Source organism: Ciona intestinalis, chromosome 4 (assembly GCF_000224145.3).
Source record: "Ciona intestinalis chromosome 4, KH, whole genome shotgun sequence".
Lineage (NCBI taxonomy): Eukaryota > Metazoa > Chordata > Ascidiacea > Phlebobranchia > Cionidae > Ciona > Ciona intestinalis.
Window position 1 is genome coordinate 1,917,776 of NC_020169.2, and position 23,364 is coordinate 1,941,139.

Here is a 23,364-nt window from a genome sequence, read left to right on the forward strand (position 1 = left end):
GAGGAATAACGTGATTTAAAACAGGAACGTCCCATACCTGCGGCTTGCCACATTAAAATCTTCCGTAAGTTCACAACAAGTACAGTGTGGACTGCGGTTGTTACTTGTTTATTTACTTTTCGTGTTCAGGACAAAGCTACCTTTGTCGGTACTCGATTTGACTGAATAAATTCGAAAATCTACAGTTGTCATCTTGAAATGAAAGATTGCACAAGACATGGTACAGCTATTGTAACGCCGTGACGATGTATATACGACAGGAGTGGGAATAATAACTTCTATAAATAGCTAGTCTTCAGAAAATTACGCAATCGTTTTATGCAATACAGCGCTTGTGATGTTTGATGGTTTATTTACCATCAATATCAAAAGATTAATAAGTAGTTCTTGATAATTTAAACAGAATATGTCATATCGTTTCGCGAATTTGACTTTTTATCTAAATAGCCTAAGCAGAAATTCGTAACATTTGTGTAAAACCATAGATACCTTGTAAGGTATCTATGGTAAAACCATCGCTGGCGTCTACTTAGTCGACAACAACGTATTACCGTATACCACATGAATCGTTCGTTTAAATACTAAGTCGACATTGTCGCGTACACTTTCGCCGATTGGACACCCGCCGACGCCGCCGTTTTGAAATGCGATTAAAAACCAAACGCGTTTTACCATTGTATAATGTCTCATTTAAAGCTCTATTAGTTTTAACATTAAAAATATCACCACGTCTCTGAAATACTCGGTCGTTTGAGCGACTTGTGCGAATTGTTAAGAAAAGATTAGCGCTTCTAACATTTGATATTGGGCATGGTTTATGTCAGATATTTGATTTTCTGTGAAAGCGAAAGATTTCATTAAAGGTTAGTGATAAAGTATTACGACTTTTACTTCGTCTGAACAAAATACGCGTTTAACCGAAACCGATACAGAGAATACTCATATTTTAACTATTACCTATGTCGTGCTGTTATTGCGTGCTCGTAGTAAAATCCGATTTGAACCGTAAATTGAAATCCTGCTGGATTGCTAAATGACAGGCTTTGTGTTCTTGCTACGGTCGCAGCAGCAGCTGCGTTTACCAACCAACGGAGGGCAACCATAAAGGCAGTGAAGGACACAGAACAGGCATAAGAATGCGGCCACTTCCTCTCTGATTTTAACCTTGGAAATTACACGTCGTCAAAAAGCCACCTGTGCCGAGGCAATGGTATGCCGAATACTGGTTTGATAACAAACAGCCGGTATCGACTGCGCTCTATACGCCTGAGCACGCAAAGGGTGGAAGGCCAAATGCCGGTGAAACCGTGGCACGTGCGGACAATTTACTTAGCGGCCGCAAACAAGCGGGTTTTCTTGCCAAAAATGACACCCTACGACCGGAAAGTTCTTCTACGCTGTATAGTATTGAGCCGATAACCTGCATTTTAAGCAAGCGTAATAAGGAAACTATATTATCAAGCCAAACATAACTCCAGCGCGACCTCATTTGGTAGAGTCGGTAAAACCTGCGAAATGATCAATGCTTTGTAAAGGATATTTCGTACTGCGAGATACATTAATTGTTTATAGTAAAAAAACTTAATTTATACTGCAAAAAGGGCGGGCCTTTGTGTTATACCTTGCTGTGCAACCCAGATCGTCATGCCGTTGATACTATAGACCATTCAAACCTTATTAATGCGTTATATTTAACAAATGGAGTTTTACCCACTCTAAAAAGTGGTCGTATTTGAATGAGGTCCCCTAAGCCATGAACCCGGGGATTTTGGGTAAATTCAAGACCCCCTATCTCTCTTGTACGTCATATATACGTAATTCTATAGCTACGTTGATAATTCCACTTACACAGTGATAACCTTTAAATACGGAGGCTCAGAGATCAAAGCCTCTCGTGGGTGGTTCCGCAGGAAATGCTGGTTATTGGCGGGGATGAGGTCTGATCTTTTTAAACCGAGCGTACTAGTTGTTTACTCACCGTAAATCAAGCCACGAATCATAAGCACTGATCTAACATTACTCAGATGCCGTCACGTATCAGCGTCGTCAAGATACGGTAATCTGTTATTTCATGAGACCATTGCGCCAGCCAAGGATCTATGGGTAGTATGTCGTGGAAGTCCCGGGACGGGCAGAACCGTTTGATCCATCGCCCATGCTGCATATTACTTGACAGCTTGTACTGTCATATAGGAATGGAGAATTGAAACCAAGAGCCGATTTCGCCACTCTAATCCTTCGACCTGTTAACCAGTAAACAGCGATTTTTATACTTTAATTGGTGGGTTTTGTGGGGTTTAACGCGGGATTTAAACTTGTTTTTAACGCACGAACAGATGAGATGGGCCTCTGCCAACGCTTTTTCTTAACAGCTGCTGTATATGACGGGTTTTATGTGAAATATATCCAAAGTACCAACGGCTACACCTTAGCTGCAAAGCGGGGTTGTGATTTTTCAACGCCTAGATTAAGCCGCATCAAGATTAAACGTTCAGTATGACAGTGCTGTAAACTTTGTGGTCGAGTTCGTGGTCTCACAGGGCAATGCACCTGCGGAAGGTCGATCGACAGGTGTTCATTTCGACGCCGGAAGATCTGCCAAGCTTGACGACTTATAATTGCTCCGATAACGAAAAACATATACCCAGTAAATTATGCAAGGTTTTTGCCCAAAGATTGTGGCCAGAGATTCCTCGTTTGGGTGATATGCTTATCGCTGATAACGAGCGTGCGGGACGGTGCGCTTTTGCCAAGCTTCCAGCATACCAGTTTTACGAGTAGGTATATTGTGCGCTACCGGTTTCATACACAGAAAGTGTTTAATGTACCTAAAAAAATGTATGACACAGATTTTCTGGTCAGTTTTAATACAAACACCAATGCTTTTGGTTTTTAAACCGATTTTTTTGAGATGAAAATCTTATGATACATAAATGATTGTATAGAAACTGTATGGTATACCTAATTGGTTAAGTAATTGTTTTTCTAGAAATTTGTATTCGTTAAATTGATTCGGTTTTAACGTGTTCGAAATAGCCATATATAGGCTACATAACACAGCACTCATAGTTGCACATAGATATATCAGGTTTCTTATTTAGAGTTTGTTTATGTTAAACAGAACACAGCTGTTATATCACACGCTGCGATGAAATCATACGAAATTGTGTTTGGTCACATTACCTGACCAAAATTCGAGCTACTTTTATTTTCCATGACATTCCTATAGTTCATCCCGGATCTAGAGCCTAGCACGCTCGATCAAGCATAGGACTTTGTCTCAAAACTGCTCCAGGTCTTATGCCTGCCTTTAATTGTTTGGAAGAAATCGAAAATCGCCGGATTTTGACAGCAAAAACACAAAGCTATCGCAAACGCTGTGGTCTCAGGGCCCCCGTTGTAATCGGAGCAGGCCGCATAACTTTTCATATAATCATCAGCGGTTAGTCTCGGGGCTTGCGTGCCACTGCACCTGTTGCGGTCTAGAAAGTGGTTACACCGAGCCATTGTTTTGGCGGCTTACGTCATGTAGTCAAGGAAAAACAAGCTTCTTACTATAGTAAAAGGGGACTTTCATTGCTACGCAGCTTATTTAATGAACGCTCACGCATTCCGCCTTCGCGAAGCCGTAGAATAAACAGTTCAGAACAACGATGCGCTTGATACCGAAAGCACAAACAATAGCAGCTGCTGCAGGGCAAGCCCGGTGCGTGAGAAACTTGTGAATTTTGAAATGTTATAGATTCGGCTTTAGCAAGTGAAATTGAATGCCAACAATTCCCGCTGTTGTCATTGAATTCCGACTTTGCGGTTACCGTTTCGCGTCTTCTTTTCCTACAAGGATTACCTTGTATTTTTGCCCGACAGAGCGCAAACAACACAAGCACGGTTACGTCGTTTCACACGCCATGCACCCCCGCTTCGATTGCAGGCTATAATAAACAACTTGGCTTTCAAAGTCGACCGTGGCCATAGGGCCGCAGCGGTGCGTTCATCATACAAACATTCTAAGCACCGAGATCCCATAACCCCGTCCACGATCACTGGGGTCTGGTTACCACACTTTCAATTCCCTGCAAGCGACCCAAGCAGATCTCCGCGCCATTGTGATAAATAAGAATGCCGCTATTCACGCTTTTCTCCGGAATCTGCATCACCCGTGGAAAAATTGCATCTTGAGTTACAGAAATGCCCAACAAGCTGCCATTCGTTTATTGCTTGCCATTGTAACGCGAGCACGTGTTTTCGAGCACCAAATGACCTATAGAAAACCATATACAAAACGTACGCTCACGGCCGAGCATATATCGATAAAGTCAGTCGTGCAGAAACCAGGAGTTATAACCAGTGATCCATATACGGTTAGATATGCCGCACTATCTTACCCACTTGTTTAAACAACTAGGCAGTGTAACACAATCTATGGCAATATTGAAATTTTGTTTAACAATTATGGAGTATAATCAACCTCGTTTTTCATTAAATGTTGCGTACATTCCGTTTTGGTTAGGCACCTTTCAGAACCAGCAGCCGTCCCCATCGTCGCTTTGAATAATCACGTTTTCACTTTCACCCAAACACACGCACGAGTCGTCAAACGGCCAAGCGAAAGTTTTTAATTTTTGGTCGGGTACCTCAGTCAATTTTTTTTTTGCAAATTAAAAATACCGTCCGACCAGCGAGCCGTTTCCACACAGTGTCGACTTTACCGTTCGCGCCAATGAGAAACAATAGAATAAAGCCGGCAGTGACTATAGTAGCGTGTATAGGATTTTAGAATGTCGTTCAAATATCAGAACTAGACCGCAGGTACCACAACTTGCGTCATTTGGCGTAGGATCCTGCCGGAACTGGTATATGTACGGGCTAAACAACGACACGTGCCATTGACAAGACATTATTCAATATACTCCATTCAGGGTCAACCAATAATTCGATCACATCATGTTTTGCGTGACGATGAAAAAATGTCGTAGCTTGTTGATCCATATACACCTCGTCCATCGTTTAAAGCCAAATGGCGTTGCCAATACAAATAGTAGGCGCGTTACAAATTGGATAGGCGTCTTGCTCATTGGGTTGCGGCCAGTATTTAACATTTGTTCTGAGTGACGTTTGCGTCGTGCTATGTATATGTCGTTCTACTGTCGCATAATTGTAATCATATTCATAAATGACCATATACATTGTATTGCCCTCCCCGTAAGACACAGCCTTTCCGACAGTAGACCATGTTGTACGCGGCTGCGTACTGACAACTAGCGGTTAAAGCATCGTACGACTGACTGAATGATAAATGAAATTTATTTATACTCGCTTCGCGGGAAAACGACGGTGATGTTCTGTTTAGTACACTTCGTTTCCGAATTCCGAGTTATCATGTTTGTTGTTTTGTAGATGCGTATTTTGGATCTTTAGTGAATGGCTGGTAATTTATACAGTTAAAAGGACCACTGGGTTGAAGCAGCTATACCCTAGGTAAATCGCCCATAGACACCACAATGGCAGCAGCGTTGAGCCTCGAGCTCTATACCTACTTTGCTATGGCCATTGCAGATGCGCTAACTCCTATCCTACTGCGCTGAACGACCGGGTTTCGCAAAACCAGTTTGAAAGAGCATTGTCGCACTCAACAGCATACATTCGCAGCGTATAGGCTTCAAAATTAATCGATCATGAGTTTCACACCTTGAACTTGGCTATATAGAATGACCGCCAGTCTCACGCCTTTCGGTCACCAGATAACCTTGATTTTGACACTAAAGCAAACCAAATGCCGCAAACTAATGCAACTGCATAGCAGTGCAAATATACAGCAGGTAATGGGAAATCTCTCTCGGTCGTTGATAGGGCAGCTTTCCAGTTCTTCTTATATAATACGATTTTATCTCCAAGCCGACCGACCGATTCTACAAAGGGACTGTTATTGTTAATAACCAACAGATGCTATCTTTCTTTATTGGCGGTTGAAAATCGACCGTGTCCCCGTTTGTATGCTATCTCGACCTCATCAACACGGTTCGCTTCACACATTTAACCGGTCGTGTGATCATTTAAGTGTTTGTGTCTGACCGTCGGCCCTCTCCCTTCATTTTAATTGAATTGTCATTATTCACTCAAATTTAACTGACAACGATATTAAATTAAAACAACACTGTACACTCCTGTGGGAAGGTAAACTTGGTAGACTGTCGTTTGTTTCACGTTTTGAGAAGAACTGAATCTGTGATGGTATTATTAACACTATACAGTTTGTTGTCTGACGAAAATTATGACTTTAGTTGACTTTAAATCTATGTTATATAGTAGGTTATTACTATGTTATATAGTAGGTTAAGCCAATTTATGACACTTTTTCATTCTCTGTTCTCGTCTTATTTAGTCGTAAAAAGGATATTTACAGAAATGTATAACCGTATCCTTACCACTCTAAAATAAACCACAGATCAGAAAATATGAGAGTTCGGTGCAGCAGGCTGTCCCATCTTAACCCACAGTACAAAAACTTAATGATCAGAGCTGTTTAGATATAGTAGGGTGGGGAAAGTAGGGAGTTGGACGATACATTTTAAATCTTCTTTTACGCGTAACCAACTATAGAAAAGAAGCTTACATTATTATTTGACCGTATTCCCAACGCGACAAATGCGCGACAAACTACATTTACTGTTGTTATGTAATAAAATTTGATGTTAAAGAAATACAACATTTTTTCAATGGCTGAAAGGGGCATTATAATAGGATGTTTATTTTGAATGCTGGTTGAATCATATTAAAATTGTCAGAACTTTGTAGTTTTCGGGTTTGAATCATCAATTCAGTATCGTAGTTTAATCAAATATAGGCTGAAATATCACATACAGTTAGATTTTGGCTCATAACGTTATAGTTTTTGTTTTGTGAGAAAAACCGCTAGGATGTAAACATACGAACGATATGGCCAAACTTCAATGGTGCTTATAACGCCCAATATAGTGGTGGGACTGGAAAAAAATGTTTAAACTCGATTTTCACACCGTCAAATATTATTTCGGCATATTCACGTGTATTTCTATTTTCTAGCAATCCCGTCCTTTACCCAACCTGCTTTCAGATTGGTAAAACCACATCTGAACTACACAACACCCCTAAAACTAATAAATCGCTTAAATAAATCTTCGTGTGTTTTAGCTTATATATATAAAAAAATAACAAATTTCTTTGAGTTGCTAAAAATTGAATTAACAAAGGTATAAACGGTTTGGTAGCACGTAGTACCATGGCCTACTGAAGATCTTTAGTAGGCCATGGTAGTATTAAGTCGTAGTATCACCAATATGTATTTCGATTTTGCTAAGATTGGGCAATGTGTGTGCTTAAATATCCCATCTTCCCCACCGTATACTATACATTGTGATTTGCCAGGTGCTTATAAATACTTTGCTTGTTAAACCTAATAGCACATAATAACACGTTACAGTTTTGTTGCTGGTTATTTATTTACTGGAATGGCAAAAAGAAAGGCAGTATCATTCAATCTTTATGTGTTCCTTATCTGTGTAAAATAAACAGAGGTCGGTAAATTAGTTTTACAACAAAAATCAGTAGGTTGCTTTAGGATGGTTGATTAATTCATTTTAAAAAAATGAAAGGTTAATCATTATATCGCAAACATGTTTTACCTGCTATTCCGTTTTTTCAATTACTGCTCAATCTGGTTTTGTAAATCTAAACAATATTTTGTTTAAATATTCACTCACAAAGTAACATGCATGATAAAAAGTATAAAACAGTTTCATTACATTGTATTAAAATGGCGAGTACAACTTTTTAACACATTAGCAGCGTTTAGCAAAAATTGGAAACTAACCTTGTAAATAATCGATATTTTCAATGTTCATGTTGGAATCTGAAATCAAATTGATTATTAAGCTAATATAAGTATTTTAAAATAGGTAAGACATAGTTTAATAATACGCCATTGTTAATATACTTCATTATTAATATTCAAGTCAACGTTGTTTTCATACCTTCTTTTGACTCCATTTCTTCGTTCTCATCTGTAAACAAAACAAAACCGCAAATTGAGCCAGTTTCCATTAATTATAAGATCAAAGTGTCTATATAGTTAAAATATAGTGCTGTGGGATAAGATGGGAAACTTTAGCACATATTATCTAAATATCCTGATTATGTTTCGAAGAATTAATAAAAGTCGGTGTGCGAGTCGTGAGGATGCGGATTTATAATTCTTTAAATGTTCTTTGTTTACTACCAAATGAAAAAAAAAGGTGTTCCATTTTACTCCACCCTACTATATATGTATTCTTACCCACGGCCTCCTAGATATACCCACGGCCTACCCACGGCTTACTAGAGTCTCACCTGTACCCAACCCATCTCTAGTAGACCTGTGCTGGTACCAACGTCTACGCGATACGTAACGTCTACGCCTTACGTAACGTCTACGCCTCCGAATCCACCAAGCCTCAGAGTCTTGCACCATCATGAGCATGCCGAGCAAAAGAGCGACGAGTAGTAGCTTGTTCATCTGAAAAACATTCAAGTTACTGCAAGTTAATCTAAACTTGCAAATCGTGCAACTAAATTTGTACCAACTTTGTTTTCCTTGGTTTGCAAAGTGAAGCACACTTGATAATCACTGCTATTTAAACGATCGTGTAACAATTGATAGGAAACTGCGTTTATTCAAATATCGCGACCAATTTCCTTATTTTTGATCTACAGCTGTCTATCTCAAATAAAGCCCTAAAAACCACGAGAACCCGATTGTGTTTGCAAATCTAGATATTGTGACCCTTGCCATAATCAAGTTGGAAAGGAAACCCTTAAGTTCCCTTTTGCATTGTTATTAGAGAATTGGCCCTTCTGCGAGCAAAGTACGTTCTTTGTGTAACAAATTGAACTTCCGTGTCAGAGTCAAAGGTCTTCCTTTTAAGCTTTCTTTGCAATACGGACTGGGAAAATTTCTGCATTAGTTTTGCTGCAAATCTGCGTTTTAAACAGAATATTTCTGAAGTCATTCGGCCATATACGTTTGTAACGATTTGTAAAGACTTCCTTTTGTAAACAAGATGAATGCCTGGCGTCAAAACACGACACAACAAACATATGAAGTATAGCCTATATAGCACTTGAAGAAAGTTCGACTCATCTTTACTGGTTTTCACGCAGTGGACGTAAAACTCTAATCATTACTTTAGTTTGTAACCCACCAAAGCAACGTTTATTTTACACTTTAATCAGGCAAACTACGTACACAAAATTTAATACAAAATCAGACAAAGCACGTATACATAGTTTGTTACACGGGTACACAGGTTAGAAGCCATTGTTAGTGTTTTGATGTCGTATCCATTCACCCCTGCTGTTGGCATATGCCAAAGACGCGACAAAGAATATTCTGCATGCCAGGTCTCGTCTGGGTATTAGTTGTGTTGGCCTGGCATCTTCTTTTGCAAAACAACTGGCTTCTGGCAGTCTGCATAGATGTGTATCCACCACGAGGCACACATTGGTCGCACTGTTCGCATGTGATGTATTGAATGTTTCTGTCTGGTAGACCGCATTGGCCGTTTTGTGTTCCTTGGCTGCCAAGACCGCCAGGTCGACCACCAGGACCACCGGGACGACTACCAGGACCACCGGGACGACCACCAGGACCGCCCGGTCGACGACCAAGACCGCCGGGACGACCACCAAGACCACCCGGTCGACCACCAGGGCCACCTGGACGACCACCGGCACCACCGGCACCACCGGCTCCACCTACACCACCTGCACCGCCCGGTCGACCACCAGCGCCTCCGCGATTCATTTCCACACAGTTGGGAAGTTGTTGCAGTCCACATTCAAGGCAATTGCAACACCTGTACAATAACAACCGTTACCACATGCAGTCCATAATAAACCCATACACTTATTAACTTACTTTGGTTCAAGAGGCACGCCTTTGAAACAGTTTATTACATGATCCGTACCAGAAGTACCATGATACAGAGAAACATATCGGTATCTTGTGGCATCACCGTCCGGCTAAAATAACGAAAAGTTAGTTTTTATACCTATTTCAATCAATATGCACATCAATACCTTAAACCCCCCACAATCGTCCAAAGTTTGTTTCACTCCATTGTAAATGTCACTGTCGTAAATTGGAAATCCATCTATCGCAACACCAATTATATGAGGTTGGTTGTCGTTGGGCAAGCCCAGGCACCTGTATATAGCAGCGTTTAGGTATATAGTGCTGTTTTGTAAGATGGGATACCTTTAGCATCTAAACCCATGTTTCCTGATCGTGTTTTTAAGAGTTAACTATACGCTCTTTTTGAGTCTTTTTAAAACGATATTTGTTTACTACCAAATCGGACAAGAAGAGAGAATTAAGCATGTCCTATCTTACCCCGCCCTAAAATAATTAAAACACCGCGGTTTTATTAATGTAGTTAAAAAATAATTCTGGCTTTGGCACCTATAGCTGATATTATAGCAATGCAATTATTAAAATTTGTTTCAACGGTTTTACAACTGCTAATTTAGTTACAGTAGGGTGGGGCAAGATAGGACACCTTTTCATTCTATTTTCTCGACTTTTTTGGAAGTAAACAAAAACCATTCAAAGAATTATAAAACGTATCCTTAACGACTCGCATAGACCGTTGTTAATTGTTTAAAACACAATCAGGATATTTGGATATAAGGTGCTCAAGGTGTCCCGTCTTCCCCCACCCTACTATATATATACTTACGAAGGTTTTGGGGCCCTGTGGAAATGATATTCGCCGTTTGGACTTGGGTGACCATTACATTCATCAAAGCTACCATCTGGCATGTAGTTAACGTCAACGCAATCAGCTTCTAAATGATTATAGATTGCTGTGCCTCCGATCGTTACACCTGCATGTGTATATTGAGTTAGAATTATTAAATGAATGTTAAATTTAAACTAGTTATTCTCGCTAGGCCGGGCAAGAACATTTTTTTATAACACGAGTATATTTCGTTTTATAAACGTCGTGCCAGCTTACGGGGTACCACGTATGTAACTTTGTGGGTTGTTATTTCTATAGATTTTTATAGTAATGCGGACAATTAGACAAAAACATTTGGAACCAATGGGCTAGAGAAATTGTCGTTAAAAGTATTTTTCCATTACACATACGCCCACAACGGTAGCAGCGACCAGCCTTGAACCCGTAACCTCTAGGTTAGAGGGCATAGGTGCGCTAACCACATCGCAAATGAGATATTTATTATACTTTAAGCATCACCACGTATAATAGGCACTTGTTTCGTCAGAACACTCTGCCTGGTAATAATATTTACAAATAATATGGACAATGCCCAATATGCAAGGTCAACGAGACCGCTGAACATATATTGACACCGCAAAACGTAACAAAAATGTTAAAAACATTATGTTGAACTGAAACTACCTTACAACTTCAACACACTGGTAACTGACAAAGCCCCTATTAACCATACAAATTCCTTTTTTAAAGCATTGAATCGCCTTTAATAACAATTGTTTATTAAAAAAAAAAGATCACCTGATATTATTATTATTGAGTTATTTCTGTTTTTTTCGTAAATGTTATTGACTCGTACACATTATTCTAAATAATAGACAAAGCAATGGTGGTATATTTTAATGGTAAAATAACGAAATTATGTCATTTTACCGTTTTCGCCTATTTAAACTCAATACCAAAAAGGTGTTTAAATTCTCATTTTATCCCGTTACCGCTTATAGTTCTTGTACATTTTACTCTCATGTATGCGGTGTGAAAACCGAAAGGTTAAATGCACCAAAAAATATAATAATAATAATAATGTAAACAATTTGGACCTCATACAAACGAAAACAAAAGATGTCTCCCAACATATAGGCTGGAATACTAAGCTTGGTTCTTTTTTTTATATACAGCAACTGATTTAATTTAAAATTTCTTTTTATGTGAATACCAGTGAATAGTAGGTTCGTAGGAAATATGTGAATAGTAGGTTCGTAGGAATATGTGAATCGTAGGTTCGTAGGAAAAGAAATTGAAGTTTTTTTATAATACTTGACTAACAGATAATAGGATCGATAATTCCCGTGGCGATACGTTTTAAAGTTTTGTGACCAACTATATAATATTGTAAGGACCGTGTCGGAACACTTACCTATCAACCCCATGGGTGCACAGTAGGACGTGCTGTCACTAGCAACCGGATTCTTTGGGATATTTATTGTCTTAGGCGTCATTCTTGCCGTAGCATTTCTTCTGCAGCAAGTCGCAGAAATGTTGTAACACTCGCCTGTTAAAAATACGCGATTAAATATAGAGGGCATATGGTATACTATGGGGTAAGATGGGATACCGTTAGCAAATAAATCCCATATTTCATGGTTGGAATTTAAACCATTGCCAAAGTTTTTTAGGGTCGTGGGGCTACAGTTATATAATTCTTTAATTATCCTTTGTTTGTATAAATGTAATAAATTGGATTGAAAAAAATGCCCGGTATTACCCATATGACCTACCAGATTTTGCGGTTTAGAAAAAACAGAGCTATTAAGTATTAAATTAAATATGCAAAACGAGCGACTTACTTGTTGGGTGTCTTGGGTATCCATTAATGTATATTCTGTAAGTCGAAACGTCAGGGCTCGAAATTTTAAAAGGGCTGTTTGGCTGAATAGATACAGTGTAATAAAGCTTAGTGGCTTCGAAGAGCGTAAGAGCTGAGCAGACGTACATTTGCCCAACCAGCATCAGCGCAACGATAGCGAGCGAACTCATTTTGCTTTGAATGTTCCTCTTCACCTACCGTTTCAATAGAACCGATTTTGAACTTGCTAAGCATGCAGCTGATAGCTGCATATAAAGGCTCCGCTGACACACCACGCCTCGCCCGCGGGGTATCAAGTCCCAAAATAGAGTGGTATATTCGTGACGTTTTACCGGCCGCAAGATATATTTTTAAACAGCAAATTTCCGCAGATAAGGGGTAGATAATGCAGGTTTAAAGCTGCATTAAGTGACAGAAATGGGGGGTGGGATTTTTACTTTATCGGAAATTCCGTTTTCATAGAGTTAAGGGGTCTGTTCAATTTTGACTGAATGTGGAAAAGGACTATATACAGACTAGCATAAGGAGTGTATTTTCTGATAGTATACGCCTTTTATAATAAGTCTTCACGTATATACACGCGTTCGTTGTGTCATGCATATAAAGTTGTGTGAGATTAAAAAACTGCATTGCTGTTGCAAACATATATGCGATAGACCTGTATGCTATATGTACTGCAAAACCAAACTGTTTAAAAAATAAAAGTAATGCTTTATTTCAGATTAAATTCTTACAAATTGAAATACTTAATAGATATTTTTCTGTATCCGAAGGCGCATAAAGCAGTGACGTAGTAAAATATTAGTGATATTTTTGACAAAAAAGTTAATTTTAGACCCATTTAAAACCGAATGAAATATTTGTGTCTTAAAATAAAGCGACCCTCAGGACTATAGCTGGAGGCAGCAGGCACGCTAATTTATACGTCATAATTTGCCAAAGGCGTACATCCCAGGGGGTATAGGCGAAATATTGTTTGTAGCATTTTCTATCTAGAACAATTTAAATTGGTTAAAATTTGGAACCAGTGTGTAGATAGAAATAACAGTGCTGGTGGATAAGTGGTACGCCTATTTGATGCATATTAAATGGGGGGGAGAGATGAGACACTTTTTCACTATTTTTTCTCGTCTTTTTTGGTAGTAAACAAAGAAAATTCAAAGAATTATAAAACCGTACCTTCACGACTCCTATAAACCGCTGTTAAATATTTAAAACAGGATAAAAACATTTGGATTTTCTGCATGTGCTAAAGGTGTCTGTTCTTAACCCCATATAGTACCATACCTGTTAAAATTCCTTTTTACACAATAGGCAAACTCGTGATTGATTTGAGCCAAGCAATATCTGACCATTGCATGGATGGGTTCACTATAGAGGCAACTCTATCTGCCAATTCATGTTTACTTTCACCACCTGCCAACCCGTCAGCTCATTTTATTTGGTATTAAGGTAAAGTAATATAGTAGGGTGGGGGAAGTTGGGACATATTTTAACTCTATTTTCTCGTCCAATGTGGTAGTAAACAAGGATCTTTCAAAGAATTATAAAACTATATGCTCAAGACTCCCATAGACCATTGTTAACTGTTTAAAACACGATCAGGATATTCAGATATTATGCGCCGAAGGTGTCCTATCTTCCCCCATCCTACTATACTTAGATTTTTATGCTTAAAAAGAAAAAAATACGGCAAAGCATTACAAACATTTTACGGGTACTTCTAACTCGGTCACTGCTGTGTAATATGTTATTCGAGCACTTAGTATTTTTGTAATCAATTTATACAAAAGTCAGTAGTTCGCCTACTAACCATAGCTGACTTCATTTTAGTTTACGAAGACAAATATATGTTTTATCCACATAATACGTTGAATTTCTCAATGTACTGCTTGTACGGTTTCTGATTTACCAAAGTTTATTAAGAACACAATTTGTTACACTTTATTGCTTCTGGATATGTATGTGTGTACGACAAAACACTAAAAATGATTGCATGCAAACGGAATTTCATAGAAGATTGCAGACTTTAACCATGTTATAGTTTAATCAGAATTAGAGAGGATTAAATAATGCTGTAGTTAAGTTTAAGAATTAGAGAAATAAAGACATATAGTGGGACGAGGACATTTTTTATTCCCTGTTTTCGTCTCATTTGGTAGTAAACAACGAATATTAACAGAATCATTTATTCGTAGCTCTGTTACTTTTAAGTGTTATAAACTCTTTCAAACACGATTGGGAGATTAAAGTGAGGCATCCCAACCCAACCCTATAGTACTATATATGGTGAAGACATAGAGTGGGGTGGGGAAATATGGGAAACCTTTTTATCCCAGTTTCTTGTCTCATTTGTTAGTAAACAAAAAACATAAAAAGTATAAAACCATATCATCAACTCGATCAGAAGGTTGGGATAATATGTGCCAAGGTGTCCCATCTTCCCCCACAGTATAAGTTTTGAGGTTAAATTTTCCTAACGGCGAATTGATAATAAATGCAGATGGATGTACATGATAGGAAACTTGTCATAAAGTAGAGTGTAAAAGAAACAATCTGTAAAAATATGTTTCACATAAAATAACAAACAAAAACAGTTAGTGCAATTAGTTACACCAAAATAAACTAAATTACAAAAAAATACCAACAATTTAGTTTTAAAATAAACTAAATAAAAAAATGACCCCAACATTTAGTGCAGCCAGATGTATTAAAAATTAAATAATATTAAGCAAAACCAAAAACACCAAAATTTGGTTTAAAGGCTTGAGTTGAAATAGGATTGCGGAACGACCATGTTAACACCAGACTGCAACTCTTCTATGGAAGTACATCCTAGAAAAAAACAGCAATAACATACTATGTGGTGTAAAGTAACATTAACAACAAAATTATATTTGTTGTAAAATAGCAATAACATAAATTTAATACTTTTCTGAAACAGCACTAACCAATACATAATACTTGCTGTAAGAAAAAAATAACAGAAATTTAATACTAAATTACAATTAATTCAATGTTATAGACTACATCCACATGCCATATAATAAACACAAATTACGAAAACCATATTTGAGTGAAACGTTGTTCACCAATAATTCCACCAACCCATAAGTTGAAGTGCAGTTTTAAATTCTTCTCGTAACATTTTTAGAACATGTCTCACCCCCTCTTGACCCTTGGTGAAAATAAAATTGAAATAAGGTTTAGGAAAATTTATTGGCTGACATTTACATATATGAATGTAACTTACTTTATCCTCACGTGGCCGGAAAACGACAGTCGTTATCACATGGGTGTTCATACATCTCGTGCTAGCTTACGAGTTACCATGTATGTTACTTTGTAACCATGTATGTAAACACAATGTAAGTTACCATGTATGTAAACACAATGTTAGTTACCATGTATGTAAACACAATGTAAGTTACCATGTATGTAAACCCATGTTTAAAGACTGTCGTTTTCGGGAGAATAGAGCAAGTCGCTTTTATTCATAAACTTACATTGTGTGCTAAGCCCCACAGCACAGGACGACCAATAAATACAGCTTTGGCGCCGAACGCAATTGCTTTAATAACGTCAGTTCCATTTCGCACGCCACCGTCTAAATAGACTTCGCATTTCCCGTCCACAGCTTGAACTATCTCACGTAGTGCGTCAATCTACAGGAAGTAGTTTGTTGTATACAATATGACATCATACAGTCACAACAATACACACAGCACCTAAATTAAATGAATTATTAATTTAACTCACTGTTGCAGGCACACCATCTAACTGCCTTGCTCCATGGTTAGACACCAATATACCAGCAACATTTTCCTTCACTGCCCTTTTAGCCATCTCACCTAAATTTTATTTTAATAAAGTTGGTTTTATAAAAACTATGCATAAATGCACAGTGTTTTATCTAGACTGTAGATAAACTCTTAAGGTCAAAAAAACACATTAAAAATGCAAGCAGTGAAAGGAGCTTGGCAAGCAACTGTACAAAACACTACAGAATATAAAAAAACATTATACAAATGGTAAACACTATAGAATATAAAATAGACCTTTCATGAACGGAAAATATATTTGAAGACACATAACTTTAAATATTAGTTACATGCGTTTTGATTAAATTTAGCAAATATTTCATTCAATACCTGTTATAATTCCTTTTAACACAATAGGCATGCTTGTGATTGTTTTAAGCCAAGCAATATCTGACCATTGTAAAGATGGGTCTATCAGTGCTGCTACCATCTGTGCCAACCCTGAACCATTTTCCCCATCCACGGTATGTAACTCCTTCAGGTCTAAGGCTTTAAAGTTTTCCAAACTGTTTTAATAAAAAGGTTAGTTCATTAACCTGTGTTGTTATATTTAAAGGGATAGATTAATTAAATTTATGTTATTGTTTAATGCTTATTTAACAGCCCTTCAAATATTAACCTTATTATGCCATTTTACTGTTTACTTTTTGAAAATTCCTATTAGGTTACATTTATTAGGTTTCATTTACTAGGATATATTTGTATATATTTTTACTTTTAAACTCAATTCATATATAGGTTTTTGTGCTTGGAAATAGAAAATAAAAATGCATTACTTTCATATTAAAATTAGCTTTTTTAGAACCCAAAGCTATTGCAGTGTGCATTTAGTGCAGATCTTAAAATCCAGTTATGATCTTAAACAAGACGGTGAAGGGTAAACTAAAATTGTTCTGGTTTTACCCAAGATGACTATTTATGTTCAATTTAAAACTACACTTTGCATTATGATAATTTTTAATAATAAAATTGCAATTTTTAAATTCTAAAAGCACTGTACTGTGCAGTTTTTTTAAATTTAGTTATCACCTTAAATGTGACGGTAAGCTAAAATTGTTTTTCACGTCTTTGTATCGTTTTCCCAATATAGGTGTGTCCACTGTAAGAAATATTCCTTGGTAGCCAAGTCTTTCAGCGCGCTGAACTAATTGTTTTGTAACTTCCCTGTTCTAAATATTAAACAAAAGTTTGTATTGGATTTCATGATACATTTCCGCGCACAGTCAGTTAGCACACCTTTCTTTAACCCAGAGGTAACGGGTTTAAGGCTCGTTGTTGCTACCATTGGGAGCATATGTGTCCTTTGGCAATTGTTAGGCTATTTAAATTGCTTATACTTAAAGTTTATAAAAGAAATTCCAAAATTAGGTTTAAATTTAACATTACAAAATAGTTAAAACTGAATTAGGTATGCATATATACTTTGTATATGTAGAGTTGTAGCCATCTAATAGCTCCAGGAGCAGCAGCTGTTATATCTTCCACACTGGTGGTAGCCCAAGTACTTTGCATGTAACCTATTTTCATAGATTCTGCAGCTGGAAGCAAAATGGTAGCTTGTAAAAATAATAGCACTTAAATTACAGACAACAACTTTTTATGTATTTATTATCTGTAAAATGTAGTGTTAGCTCAGTTTCACCAGAAATATGTATAGATGTATAGTATATCTATATGTATTTTGATTTTGTTCAGAACAGACACTGGTTAACTAACTACAAACAGTACAATACCACACCATGACAGATTCTCATTTACAGAATATATAATGTTAAGTTAAAGAGCGGCTTTAACCTACACATGCTGTTGACAGTTTGGTGCTAATGAAGAAACGAACTGCTACATCATACAGCCTATTCACATTTAACCCTAACACTTGGCCTTATTGCCCTTATACTATGTCCTTCTTAGGAATGACTTCATGATAGAATTGTACACCAGGGATGGTATTCTTGGCTAATGACCAAACTAGTTGGTACAAGTTACTATTGGTTACCTCGTGTTTTTAATTAAAATTTATTCTGTGTTTTTTATGTTTAGCGGGCCGACTAAATTTCTGTGCATTACCTATTAAATTTTAGTTAAGCACCTAAAAAAGTTAAATAGAATTTAGGCGGCGGCTAGTTTAGTTAGAGCCCAGAATGCCATCTCAGTACCAATAGTTCTGTACCTTTCACAACAGCAATTTCACCAGTTGGATGCGCCATCTTGTTCATTGCAGTAGATGCAATGCATACAGGAAAATCAATTGGGGTACCCAGAACGGATGACCCAAGGTTCACTTTTGATACATCATTAAGAACATGGGGTCTCAGACGATATCTGAATAAACAGCAGGAATGAGGAATGGCTTTGGCTTATAGACATTGCATAAAACAAGCCTGTTATAATGTGTAGGCAAAGTAAAAAAACATGGGCTTGTAATATAGTGCTAGTGTTAAAACAACAGAAAAAAATCATGTATACATCCTACCTGCTAAATGCGTTGCAGTTGTCAGACAATGTTTGTTCGTTATTAGCTCCACTGCTGTAATAATCCCACACAGATTTTGGAAGTTTTTCTCGTGCACTATTTTCATAATCTTTTACAGATACGGGAGCACTCATTATATATTACGATGGTTTTCCTCTACGAAATAAAATTCAATTTATGTATAATAGATTCAAAGATAATAATATCATAACCAAAGCATATATACTAGTACATATGCTTTGTTATAACATTGCCGACGGTTTTTCTAGTCAGTAAACAACAACAGTAAACAACAACATTGCCGACGGTTTTTCTAGTCAGTAAACAACAACAGAGCAGACAAAGTACGTGACACAAAATTTACTTCGAGGGTAATTCCCTAGAAAAATAGTTCACTCGTCCGAGAAGGTAAATTAATTGATTTCTATTTAGTAGGAGAATAGGCTATAGCTATAAATTTCAACATTATTTTTTACAGGAATTTAGGTAGTACCAAATGCTGTTTTTGCTCTGGATATTTTATATAAAGTAAATCAAATGTATTTACGTTAAACAGCCTTATTTACTTAAAACCATGGCGCCATAGATATCTAAACATATGTTTAGATATCTATGATGGCGCCCTCTATAACGAGGGTTATAGAGGGCGCCATGCTTAAAACGTATGAACACAATAGATATATATATACACACATACGCTGATGATATCATTTAAAAAACACGACACTTTCCGGTAAATTATCGTATTACAATAATATTGGACAGCAATTAAAGAGGCACTACGATGTACTGAAGCCTCGAGGCTGTGTAGAAAATGATCACGTATTAAGCTGTACGAGACCGCAAAATTGAATGCTGGTACCTTCCTGCAGTATGTAGTTTGAATAGTATTTTATTGTATTGAATATATATTTGATAGTAATTGTCCAATCGCTTTTTATGTAGCCTACATTCAGTATGTAAACGGGAAGAAACAGTATGTTTCATCACGTATTCGTGCAAATAGACCTGCTGTCAAAGGGCCGATGATATGAAAAGCTTTATTTCCTGCCGTCTGTTTAGAAAGAGAGTCCTCTTATGTACCGCGGTAAGAAAAGAACGTAGTGCCATCAGATTTTTACGTGCATAGCAATGATTATTTGTTTTTATCTTTGCGTGGCGGGGTCAGGACAGGCGGTATAACACGGGTGTGCTGTTTCACACACCTTATTGCCGCTTACGAGTTACCACGTGTGTCACTTTGTGGGTCTTAACACAGAATGCTTAACATTAGGGAAGATTTTTTAATTTTTTTAATTTAGGACTGACAAAGTATTAATATAAGGCACACATTTAAACAACAAATAACTCGAGAAAATTAGAAATTACAAAAATGCCAACGTTGATAGCAGCGACAGCCGACAAGGTGCCACGGCATTAGAAGAGCAGAAACCCAAAAAGTTTTAATATTCGATAATATAGTTGTATGCTCGTGCCAAAACGAAGATGAAGGTGCTAGTGAGGAATCCCCCCCCCCTTGCCTATAGAAAAAAACGAGACACTGAAGAAGAAGCGACACTTCAATTACGTATCAAAAAATATATTTAATAATCAAAGTACTTTTAGTTGGGTCGAAAGAAACCTAGCACCATGAATTTTATTAAACTTATTACACAGCAACGACGTTACACAAGGATTGCATGGCAAGGACTAAAGAGCTGACTCACGATGACGTAATGGTTATTGATTAGTGGGGATTTTCCGTCCCGTCGATTTCATAACACCACAACCAACCATACATGTATCACTTCAGATGGAATGCTGTTGGATAAGCGCAAACAGAAATGTCGTATAGTCATTGTTTACAGAAACACTACAGTAGGCTATAGGGCACTATATTATATTAAGCATTTTAGGTCAGTTTCAGTAAGCAGTATACGTGTTGCCTATGCTATAAATACCCGTGTTGCTGTCATGCTGTGTATACCTGGAAAGGGCAGGCGTTGTGTTAGTTAGTACGTCATATTCTACTGTTTAGCTCCAAATTCGAGCAATTATGCCTACCCTTATATTTCTTTATAATGACTAGACAATCAAAACTATGTTAGTGTTTATGTAATTTTAATTATTTAATTAATCTGTTCTTAAACTAAAAATTCCACAACGATGACCAAGCAGGAAAAATTGCAAAAGAATCCACTGAACTACAAAAACATATTTTCCTTCATGTCCTTCTGGTAAGTTAAGATATTACAAAGTATAATATATATATATAAAATATATACATATATATATTAAATATTAACAATAGCCTCACCATCACTTGTGAAGAGCCCTTTTTAGTACATAGCAAATTAGGCCGGTGGGAAGTGTTAGAGGTTGGTGGTTACTGGTTAGGAGGTAACGGTTAGGAGTTAAGTGGTTATAGGGGTTAGGGGTAAGTGGTTAGCAAATAATGTGGAGGAAGATTTTTACTTGCACCCTGTGTGTATGGATCTGAATGTATCTATTGTCTTAAAAAATATGTCCAAGAATCAATGCATGTTATTAGCCTGTGTGCATCTTCATATCATGCATATATGTAAATTTATTTGCTTGCACCGCCGCGCTAATAAAAGTAATTGCTTCATAACAAACTCAATGCTCCACCATTGTGACGTGTGTCATTGGATATGACCAACCCTGTGATTAGTGGGGTGCCAAAAACATAAATAACTAGCCACAAACCACAATAGGTTCCACAGCCTGTATAAAAACTCATATGTTACAAGAAGTAGCATTGTCATATGATGACAAATTACATCCCTTTATTTATTTATTTCCTATAATGTTTGTTTTGATTCAGGTGGATGAATGGATTCTTTCGAAATGGTAGCAAACATGACTTGAAAGATGAAGACATGTACCGTCTCCTTCCGGATGACAAATCAGAAAAGTTGTGTTATGATTTAGAATGGTAAAGTTTTTATAAATTAATGTTTAGTCATACTACACAGCATTGCGAATTACATTGTAGAGTACAATGTCTATATCTTGTCTTAGAGTTTCGTAAATTGCAAAATCATGTATTATAGCTTCTAAGGTTAGTTTTCTTATATACAAAATGAAATATATAATTGTAGTCCAATAAAATATATTTGCCTATGCAAAAAAGCTCCCATTTATTTAAAAACCAAAATGTTTACAACTGTTTTTCAAATTTTCATAACAGCAAATGGAAAGCAGAGCTACAACGTTTTTATTCAACTGGAAAGAAACCAAGCTTGTTTCGAGCTGCTGTAAACACTTACTTCTCATCTTGGTTGTTTTATGTTTTTATAGCTGTTATAGAAGTAAGGAAACGTATTTTATTTATCCGATATTTAAAAAAAGTGTTTATGTATACAGTATATATAAATTTATGATTCAATCAATCAGATTGTAATACTCTTTTTTAAACATGTTTTTAAATTTATATATTTTTAAATACAACTTTTCCATAACAATCTTCGTAACATAAATCCTGTTTATTTGTAACATGATTTCTTGATCTTAAACTAAAAATAATTTTTTTTGAAAAAAAAAAAATTAAGGTGGCTGTACATAGTAAAAAAATAAAATAAAAAAAAACTTTAAGGTGGCTAAAAAAAAAATTTTAAGAAAAAAAATTTTAAGGTGGCTGTACATAGTATCCGACGTGCGAATTCGCATGCGAAGTCGTATGCAAACCCGTGTCCAATTCCGCATGCGGCGGCGAACAAAACAGACGAAACGGACGAATTCCGGATACTGTGTACAGCCACCTTTAAGGGTATATTATGTACAATAGTCTCTTTTATTCACAGGAAGTTTTAAGAACTTTCAATCCTCTATTAATACGCTGGCTTCTGGGTTATTTTGAAGTAAACACTAATGTTCCAGTCAGTTCTGCTTATCTCTATGCAACTGGGATATTTGCTATCCTTGTACTGCTCACATTTTTGCATCATGTTCTGTACTATTACACCCAGAGATTAGGTTGGCATTTAAGAGCAGCAACATGTGCTTTAATGTACAAAAAAGTAAGCAATTTTTTCATATAAGCAATCTTAACTACTAAGTTATAATTGCATATCCACACTTTTTAAAAACAATTTTTATACATAGTATTGGCATATGTAATTTTTACACCTTTTTTTTTCAATTTAACTCTGGTATACACATAAAATCTTATAACAGGAATTGGGTTTTAAACTGTTCTTAACATTTATGCCTAATAATAAGAAAAATTGGTTAAGCTTAAGTATTTGTCCAGAATATGTTTTATAAACTTATAAAGAAGAACTATTTTCTATAATGAGTCTAATGTCAAGAAAGGTTGGCCCAACTTGAATTAATCATCATTTCTTAGTAGATTACTCATTGTGTATTGTGTCAGAGCATTGTGCTGCTATGTAGCATCATACGAATATTTCAATTTTAATAAATGTACCTTTTTTTCTAAGATATCATTAC

General features: G+C 36.7%; 3 protein-coding genes and 2 long non-coding RNA genes across 5 annotated transcripts in view; 2 read left to right on the forward strand and 3 right to left on the reverse strand.

The window, feature by feature from the left end:
* LOC113474203 overlaps positions 1–2,888 on the forward strand; it is a 15,742-nt gene extending 12,854 nt beyond the window's left edge. Inside the window, exon 2 of the long non-coding RNA XR_003395851.1 lies at positions 1,874–2,888. This is a non-coding gene — a long non-coding RNA (uncharacterized LOC113474203). The remainder of the gene's footprint in view (positions 1–1,873) is intronic.
* Positions 2,889–7,460: 4,572 nt separating this feature from the next.
* Positions 7,461–8,767, reverse strand: LOC101242990. Its single transcript, XR_003395836.1, has 6 exons — positions 8,599–8,767; positions 8,365–8,530; positions 8,010–8,039; positions 7,850–7,888; positions 7,662–7,707; positions 7,461–7,534 (listed from the first exon to the last, which is right to left on the reverse strand). It is a non-coding gene; the product is annotated as an uncharacterized LOC101242990 (long non-coding RNA).
* Positions 8,768–9,198: 431 nt separating this feature from the next.
* On the reverse strand, positions 9,199–12,867 carry LOC100187343. Its single transcript, XM_002119539.4, has 6 exons — positions 12,599–12,867; positions 12,169–12,303; positions 10,752–10,899; positions 10,093–10,219; positions 9,932–10,035; positions 9,199–9,869 (listed from the first exon to the last, which is right to left on the reverse strand). Exons 1-6 carry the CDS (start codon positions 12,786–12,788, stop codon positions 9,359–9,361), a joined length of 1,215 nt encoding a protein of 404 aa, XP_002119575.1. The 5' UTR covers positions 12,789–12,867; the 3' UTR covers positions 9,199–9,358.
* A 1,655-nt stretch (positions 12,868–14,522) lies between these two features.
* Positions 14,523–19,070, reverse strand: LOC100184957 (hydroxyacid oxidase 1-like). The gene is made up of 9 exons (XM_002119219.5): positions 18,913–19,070; positions 18,610–18,761; positions 17,862–17,977; positions 17,469–17,608; positions 16,770–16,945; positions 16,378–16,469; positions 16,125–16,283; positions 15,727–15,796; positions 14,523–15,453 (listed from the first exon to the last, which is right to left on the reverse strand). Exons 1-9 carry the CDS (start codon positions 19,044–19,046, stop codon positions 15,377–15,379), a joined length of 1,116 nt encoding a protein of 371 aa, XP_002119255.1. The 5' UTR covers positions 19,047–19,070; the 3' UTR covers positions 14,523–15,376.
* A 1,908-nt stretch (positions 19,071–20,978) lies between these two features.
* LOC100182586 (multidrug resistance-associated protein 4) overlaps positions 20,979–23,364 on the forward strand; it is a 28,173-nt gene continuing 25,787 nt past the window's right edge. The window contains exons 1-4 of the mRNA XM_026834078.1: positions 20,979–21,128; positions 21,737–21,847; positions 22,103–22,223; positions 22,716–22,931. Coding sequence (XP_026689879.1) covers positions 21,058–21,128; positions 21,737–21,847; positions 22,103–22,223; positions 22,716–22,931 — 519 coding nt within the window. The 5' untranslated portion in view covers positions 20,979–21,057. The remainder of the gene's footprint in view (positions 21,129–21,736; positions 21,848–22,102; positions 22,224–22,715; positions 22,932–23,364) is intronic.

Excerpts from the sequence above, each read along its gene's own strand:
- LOC100187343 (XM_002119539.4), bottom strand. The coding sequence starts at position 12,788 with ATGAGTTCGCTCGCTATCGTTGCGCTGATGCTGGTTGGGCAAATGTAC. Across the intron at positions 12,304-12,598 it reads ATACCCAAGACACCCAACAA|GCGAGTGTTACAACATTTCT; the intron begins GTAAGTCGCTCG and ends TATTTTTAACAG. Across the intron at positions 9,870-9,931 it reads GGCGTGCCTCTTGAACCAAA|GTGTTGCAATTGCCTTGAAT; the intron begins GTAAGTTAATAA and ends GTTATTGTACAG.
- LOC100184957 (XM_002119219.5), bottom strand. The coding sequence starts at position 19,046 with ATGAGTGCTCCCGTATCTGTAAAAGATTATGAAAATAGTGCACGAGAA. Across the intron at positions 16,470-16,769 it reads GTTAAAAGGAATTATAACAG|GTGAGATGGCTAAAAGGGCA; the intron begins GTATTGAATGAA and ends AATAAAATTTAG. Across the intron at positions 15,797-16,124 it reads TGTGGGGCTTAGCACACAAT|GGTCAAGAGGGGGTGAGACA; the intron begins GTAAGTTTATGA and ends ATTTTCACCAAG.